The 7,656-nt window shown below is 43.9% G+C and overlaps 1 protein-coding gene across 2 annotated transcripts; it reads right to left on the bottom strand.

The window, feature by feature from the left end:
• Nucleotides 1-3,440: 3,440 nt before the first annotated feature.
• Nucleotides 3,441-6,894, bottom strand: LOC125521705 (pre-mRNA-splicing factor syf2-like). Of its 2 annotated transcripts, XM_048686763.1 has the most exons (7): nt 6,671-6,886; nt 6,391-6,569; nt 5,863-6,114; nt 5,598-5,776; nt 5,262-5,502; nt 3,986-4,122; nt 3,441-3,871 (listed from the first exon to the last, which is right to left on the bottom strand). In XM_048686763.1, the coding sequence occupies exons 3-7, from the start codon at nt 6,092-6,094 to the stop codon at nt 3,644-3,646; spliced, it is 1,017 nt and encodes a 338-aa protein (XP_048542720.1). In that variant the 5' UTR covers nt 6,095-6,114; nt 6,391-6,569; nt 6,671-6,886; the 3' UTR covers nt 3,441-3,643. The 2 variants fall into 2 exon arrangements, with proteins under 2 accessions (XP_048542720.1, XP_048542721.1); XM_048686764.1 differs by lacking the exon at nt 6,391-6,569 and having other exon boundaries at nt 6,671-6,894.
• Between the last annotated feature and the right edge of the window lie 762 nt (nt 6,895-7,656).

Below are 7,656 nucleotides of genomic sequence, written 5' to 3' on the forward strand. Positions count from 1 at the left end.
GTTGCAACCGAAACACTAAGAGACATGTAGTTATGCAATGTTATTACTGCATCCTAGCATTTTTTTGTCAAGTTAGCAACTTAATGGTTTGAAGAGTTTTTTTATTAAATTAAATTAATTTTCTAATGGAAAAACAGATCAGGTCAGGTTGTCAGTTTAATATGTGACATTACTTATTTTTCATTGCTACAAACATATCTTCAGAAGTCTTGTAGTATTGTAGAATTTTTCAAGAAAAACGTTTTAGTATTTACGAATGAGTGTGGCTAGATCTCAGTTAACCAAGACTTAACCAAGTCTCAGTCATGTGCTATACTGGTGCGTTGGTTCTATGGGGCCTTAACACGACGACTTCCCGACTGTCTACTACAACAAGACTTGCCCGGCTCCGGCGAGGGAGGGGCGATGACAGCAGCGCGCCTTTGGCTCGCTTCAGTGCTTGTAATCGTCGCTAGGTGGTTTACGGATCTGGATGTACTTTTTATTATTTCTAGCATTCGTTGTACTATCATGATTGAAGATGAATAGATTGGAAGTTTTTCCTGCAAAAAAAGGAAGAAATAAAAAATTAAAAGAAAAATTTGCACGGATCTTCATATATGAATATAGTAGATTTAGCAATCCCATTTACCAATAAATGACACACCAGCCAATACTTTTATGCACGTATTGGATTTCCACTTTTTAATTCATTCTAATGGTTGATGTCCATTGCCAATTCCAGTTAATGCTACACGCACGGGTGTTTTTTTACATAGAATTACAGGGATGCTTAGATGGAATAAACTGATTGGAAGAAAAAGGCATGAGGGGCCCACACCCCCTGAAAATCAAATAGGGGACGATGGAGATTAGTTAGCGATAGTATCCCGTAAAACGCCCGTATTACTCCGTTGATATAGAATTTTCGCATGTTAATGGCATGAGTTTGTCTAAGAGGCATGACGTGGATAATTACATAACTAATTATGATGTGACAAACATGCATGACTTTTTTTTTGCGGGGCCAAACATGCATGGCTTTTTTTTTGCGGGGCCAAACATGCATGGCCTGATGAAATGGGAGCGTGCACGTTGTAAGAATTAAAGTTAACGGATGTGGTGCATGGATGTAATAATGCTAATGGATGCTTAATAGGCACATTTGGTAAGGTGGAAAGCTGCGTGTTGAGAAAATTGCTTGTAGTCGGGATGAACCTTTTATGAACAGAGGATTTCGTTGCCTCGCCGGAAGAGCAGGCTTCTGTTCCACCTTGGGATTAATGGATTTGTTAAACTCCTTGATTAGTGTCGTTTGTCCTCTTCAAGAAAAGCGTTTTGTGTGAGCCTGAGAGGCACTCGACTACAACAGCGAAAAGGCTTGCCCTGCTCAGCCTCCATTAACGGCCGGGTGTTGGTGGATCGATGCCGTCACCGGCTAACCTCCTGCTCCCAAAAGGCAACGAAACGAGACGGCAAGCGCATGCTTCCCTTTCCAATCAACTGCTCTGGTCGTCGGTGCGGTTGGCTAGGCCTTAGGCGCGCGTGACTATGCTTCCAACTCTTTGCGACCATCAGCTTGTCGAGACAGAGACGTATGCGTGGTTCTTCTACCTTCTGCGTCTCCAGTGTAGTAGTCTACTCTCGAACTTTGAGACCTCCGATCCGATGCATACTTGGTTCTACCTGTCACAGGCAGCAGCTCCGAATTCTTACAGCGAAATCCATTGATGTAGGCTGTTGCTGCCGTGACAGCAGCACCGACGAGCAGGAGCAGCCCGGTACGTGCCGAGCTGAAGAAACCGTCGACGCACGCTGCCTCTCCAGTCCTGTGCTAAAAGGAGACCTTGCTCCAGTGTGCAGTCCTTGGAAACGAAACGACGACGTCCAGGCAGCGCGCGTGGATTCAGAGGTGGAGTAGGAATGAAGCGCGGCCACGGACTCTCCATAAGAGGAAAAGAAGCCAACAAGTGTCGGCGTCAGCGATGAACAGTCACAGTTTGTTCGGCAAGTACGTGCAGCACAGTCGATCTGGTTAGTTGGATGCTGGCGCACAGTGAAACATTAGAATTACTTGAGCTAGCCTGGTTGGTGATGTGCGCTCGCCATCGTACACACTGCAAGCAAAGTTCACAGAGCCCTTGTTGATTTCGCAAAGTTCACAGAGCCCTTGCAGAAGTGTAGCCGTGCAGTGGCAAGAGTGATCTGCAGTTCTAGCCGATAGGGGAAGAAGTTGCAGAGGAGGAGTGGAAGATGATGGGAGCACGAGTACAGCTTGCCGACCTCTGCGAGAAGCTCCCCGCTGCCAACCTTGTGCATGACACCAATGCCACTGTCACATGTCCATTTCTGATTATTACTACACCTTTACACCACAACTAATCAACTCCCGTCCTTGGTTGAATCTGAAGTGACAAGGACCGCGGCTGATGAGACCTAAGCAGGAGCTTTCTTCCTTCCAAACAACGACGCCCCACGCACAAAACGCACGAATGAATTCAGAAAGTAGACAGAGCAGCGCAGGGACAGGCTCTCCATAAAGAAGGCAGGGTCATTCAGCAAGTGCAGTCAGGTTAGTTGGAAGTTGGGACACCATCACACATGTTCACTCAAGCGTTCGAGTGAACAGAGCCAAGCACAGGTTTTCAGCTAATTAACGAGCTTAATGAGCGAGCTAACGAGTTTCACAAACAACTGATCAATAAAACACAACACTTATTTTTGTGTTAAGTGGCAACATTTCTCGGCATCTCAACCCATCTATTCCATCTAAGCCCTTGTTCGGTTGCATGTGGATCCGAGTGGAGGGCGGTTGAGGGGGATTTAAACCTCTTATATAAGTCAAAATACGAACCAATCCTTGCCAATCCCCTCCAATCCTCTTGGGGAGAGGATTAACCGAACAAGCCCTAATTGATCTAACCTAGCCCAAAGAAGACAATAACTAGCATACCCCTCATATGGTCACTTTCTTTCTTTATAAAAGACACATCAGAACTAAAGTAACAGGGGTTAATGTCTTTTAACACTGGAACTCACTATGTACAGCAAGTTCCCTTCCTTCTATAACAAATGCTTGGGCTGTGCTCCGTGGCCTTCTTCCTTCACATCGTCCACTGAACAGATGCTTTCCCATGGTTTGGTTCAGGGTGATCACCAGTCGACGGCATAGAAATGTGCATGCCTTAATGGAAGCTGCGCTCTTAGAAGTGTACAACATCACAGATCAACAAGAACGCCAGGGAGGTTAAAAAAGAATGAGAACAGAGGGGAGACTCCGCCCTGTCTTACAAAATTCATCAGCCAAACAGACGCAAAAAAAAGGAAAGAATCGAACCATGCAAGTCATACTTGATAGTCAACAAGGCGTTTCACAGGGGAAAAGACATGAACGTACCTTTCATGTATTTTTAAGATGATATATGTGAGTATGTTAGCAATATGCAAAAAAAAAAGTTTAGTAATGGCAAGATTGGAGCCAAGCGCTCACTTTGGATACGGAACTGTTTGTACATGTTATCAGTCACAGCATCATCATTACATTACATCCAGGTTTCACTTTCTTAACACTTCAGAAAATAAATTCTGAATACAGGTTACAAGCAAAGAAACCAGGGGGGAAACAGCACTGCCAGTTGAGTGGATGACTCCAAACGCCAGAACGTTAGTCTGGCAAGGCGGTCCCTCTTTCCAGGTTGTTCTTGATCTCGAGCGTATATTTGCCAAAGGCCCTCTCGATTTTCTTGTTGAAGTGCTCATTCCGGTCGTTGATCGAGTCAACGTCCTTGTCTTCGTTGAACTTGCGCCTCCTGCTGAACGCCTTCCGCTTCTCATCCCGCTCCTTGAGCTCATTAACCATTCGGTCGATGTTGGGTTCCGCCACCCTAGACACCTGTGCAGTGCAGAAGGCAAGGCATCAATAAGATGCCACATACTTTGTGCTCCTTGCTAAAAAGGACCATAAATAGAATACAGATAAGTTGGTGCTATGGGCCGACGGCAGTACCTTCCCATATTGAAGACTTGAAGCCTCACGGTAGAATTCAGGATCGGTTTCTTTCGCTCTATTGTATGCATCCATGTCGACTTCTATGTTTTTTGTCCTCTTCTTGTATGCATCATACAAGGTTTTCTGGTTGAAAACTGCAAGCAGCAACACCTTATTCAGATACATACACGAGACTTTAAACAAAAAGAAGTTACATGCCTTGTATTTAATTGCCTATGCTTCATAGAAGATACTATCAAATAAAAATGTTACTCCCTCCGTTTCTTTTTAGTCTGCATATATAAGATTTGGTCAAAGTCAAACTTTGTAAAATTTGACCAACTTTGTAGAAAAAACTATTAACCTCTACAGTACTAAAGCTATATGGTATGAAAATTAATTTCATGATGCATCTACCAATACTGATTTCATATTGTGAATCTTGATATTTTTCTCTATAAACTTAGTCAAAGTTAACAAAGTTTGACTTTGACCAAATCTTATATGCGGACTAAAAAGAAACGGAGGGAGTACATTTCTTGTATACAATTATTGAAAATGGTAAATTAAAAGTAACCGTCTAGACAGCTTCTGAATTAATTTAAATGTAGAAGATACTAATCTCAACTTTATCAAGAATCATACAACTCAGCACTTACAGTACCTGTTGTTCAATGTTACTAACAAGCACAGCTTAAAACTTCCAATGCAATATTAGAGTTATATGCAGAAGTTTATAGGAAGCATTTCTAATTTTGTTCCAAAAAACAAAATTAAATTTGTGACTTCACTGATTAAATGCAGGATAAACTAAAACAACCATTGGATAAAGTGTGCAATCAGGTAGTAATAATAAAGTTTCTTAAGTTTTCCTTTCTCTAGCTTAGATGGAACAAAGGTTCAAAGGTCAGCGAAACACAGCTGGGAGATCATCCAAAAGTTTATCTAAGTAAGAAACATTATACTGCAACATAAGTGCAGAGAGAATAGAACTGTGCCGGACATTGGATAAGTATGCAATCATGTAGTATCAGATATGTTTCTTGATTTTTCCCATTGCCAAGCTTAGAAAGAACAAAGCCTCAAAGATTAGTAACAAACAACTGGGTGATTATCAAATGAAACATACCAAGTCAAAATAGTGTTCAAATATGCACAACGAGTTGATCATAAGATAGGTCAATAGCAACACAGGATTTTAAAGAGTATAGATTTGGAGATATATTTACTGAAGCTGTGATCCATCACTCCACGCTGATAAAATAAAATAAATGAAGCTAGGAGATAAGCTCACCATCCCAGCCATGTGGTGCGGGTTCCTTCTCCCACTTCTTGTATTTTGCTTCTGCCATATCCTGTGTATCCAGCATGTAAGACTTTGACATATCCAGGCCATTCGAATCAAGCAGCTTCCCAATCTTCTTTTTTCTGTCTTCCAACCACTTCTCCTTAGATACGCCTCTGCTCTCGCCACGAGGCTCCATCCTCTTCTTCTCCGCAACCATCGCCTGCTGATTCGCCTTCCTAGCTTCGTTCTGGCAGCACATAAAACACGAAGGAGGTAAACATCCTAGACCGCAGATGCACCAGCTGAATTAGTTAACTGAAGGGCGCAGAATGTTCATCATACCATCTTAAGCTGCAGCTCAAACAGCTTCTTCTGCTTTTCGGTCATCTGCGGGTAACCGTCTTCTGCTGCAGCGGCGTCCTCCTGGCGCTCGGAATCATCATCACCATCAGCCTGCTCTGGAGTGACTCCTGATTTGCCAGAACCTCCAGCAGGCTTCTCTAGCTCCCCGCGCTCCGCCGCTAACAAGAAGTCAATCAAATAGACTGTAAGTACACAGACGGCTCTGGTTGAGTTTGAAAATACGAACTGAAAGGCAAGGCCATACCTGCATTGGCGTCGGCAATCTTCTTAAAGCAGTACTCGGAGCAGTCATGGTAGGGGTTGGAGGCGTTGATGCAGTCAGGGTGCACGGTGCGGTCCTCCGGGGGGCCCTTCCACGAGTCGGGTTGCTCTTCGAGGAGGCGGCGCTTGGCCTCGGCGATCTTGTTGAGGCAGTAGTCGTTGCACTCGTGGGCCGGGTTCGACGAGTTGACGCACTCCGGCTCCGACTTCCCCATCGAGCTCTCGGCTCTCGCGTCTGCGGATTTCCGATAGAACCCTAGATTAGGCTGGCACGAATTTCACGAAACACGCTTAGCAGCTGCGAGTCTGTTAATGGCGCTACTGCCGTTAGGAGGTGTTTGTTTCGTTGAGTGATAATGTAAATCGTAAAGGGGAACTGATTACAGTCTGTAACAGCTCCGGACTGGACCAACCACGTTTTGTTTGGTTCTTGCAGTGTTAAGAAAACAGGTACCTTAAGAAGACATATTTTTTGACTTCAAGATCAAGAACATGGACCGTTAACCCTAACCTTGAGATATGCAGAGGAGGTTGATGGAGGAGGAAGAGATCAACTAGAAATCCGCAGATGGCCCTTCGCTCCTCGCCGGCGGCTTCAACAGATCTAGGGGAGTCGCGGGGGAGGAGGAGCGCTCGGGGTGGTCAGGAAACGTTACCGGTGGTGGGTGGGGGTATCGACTGATAACTAGCCTGGACCCGATTACGGAGGGATGTGATGTGATTACTGAAACAAACACCTCCTTCTTAATCTAATATCACTACTGCTAAAGAGGTTGATTTGGAGCCCGTACCTTGGGTGCGATTCGAGGCGGCGGATCTGCTGCGGGTCGACGGGGGCTGCGCCTGGTGTATGCGGAGGCGGAGAGTCGGATTACGGGAGGGAGGGAGGAGTAGTGGCAGCAGCACCGGCGTCGGGCCGGAATCCGGCGGGTCTTGCCGACGGTCGAATCCGGCGGGCGGCGACGGGGATCGTGACGAACCCTAGAGGTTCGCCTGGAGAAGCGAGATACGGTGGTGGACGATTTGGGCCGTTGCCCGCGTGGCAACCTGGAGAAGAACACCGACAACGAGTGGGCTGCACCGTGCCACGGGCTGGGCCGGGAGAATCACGCTTCGTGCAGTTTCGGAGCAGGTTGATTTTATTTGTGTTCATTGCCCTAAAAACATATTATTTTTGTTCACTTACATACTCAAAACTCACTTTTAGAAAACTCATATACTCAAAAAACTTATATACTCAAAAAAATCCCTCAAAAAAACTTATATACTAAAGAAAAGGACAGCCAGCCATGGTCGGAAGTTTCAAAATCAATGTGGATGCATCGGTATTGCACTAGCAAAAGGGCCCGCGTGTTGCAGCGGGAGAATTTTTTTTTAAAATCTAGGGGAATTTAAAATCTCATTGCTAGTTTATTTAATTTTATAAAATGAATTCCTATTTTTAAAATCTCGTTGTTAGTTTATTCATTTTTTCCGTAGGAGTATTTAAATCTCATTGTTTTAATTTTATAAAATGAAGTCATATTTTTTAATATCTAGCAGTATTTAAAATCTCGTTGTTAGTTTATTTAATTTTATAAAATGAAGTCTTATTTATTTACATGATCTTCCTTGGTCATTGTACCCGAAATATGAATATGTTTGTGGCAAAAATAAAACTAAAACTCAAATATCTAGTTTTTTTCATGTAGAGCATACATGTATAGAATTTTTGCGCCTAAATTTATTTTTCGGAAATATGTTTTGATTGTTTGCACCTAATTTTATTTTCCAGTAA

Source organism: Triticum urartu, chromosome 7 (assembly GCF_003073215.2).
Source record: "Triticum urartu cultivar G1812 chromosome 7, Tu2.1, whole genome shotgun sequence".
Taxonomy (NCBI): domain Eukaryota; kingdom Viridiplantae; phylum Streptophyta; class Magnoliopsida; order Poales; family Poaceae; genus Triticum; species Triticum urartu.

Coding starts and splice junctions, on each gene's coding strand:
- LOC125521705 (XM_048686764.1), bottom strand. CDS start 6,094: ATGGGGAAGTCGGAGCCGGAGTGCGTCAACTCGTCGAACCCGGCCCAC. Junction 5,777..5,862: donor GATTGCCGACGCCAATGCAG/GTATGGCCTTGC, acceptor ACTTCTTGTTAG/CGGCGGAGCGCGGGGAGCTA. Junction 3,872..3,985: donor CAAGTCTTCAATATGGGAAG/GTACTGCCGTCG, acceptor TGCACTGCACAG/GTGTCTAGGGTGGCGGAACC.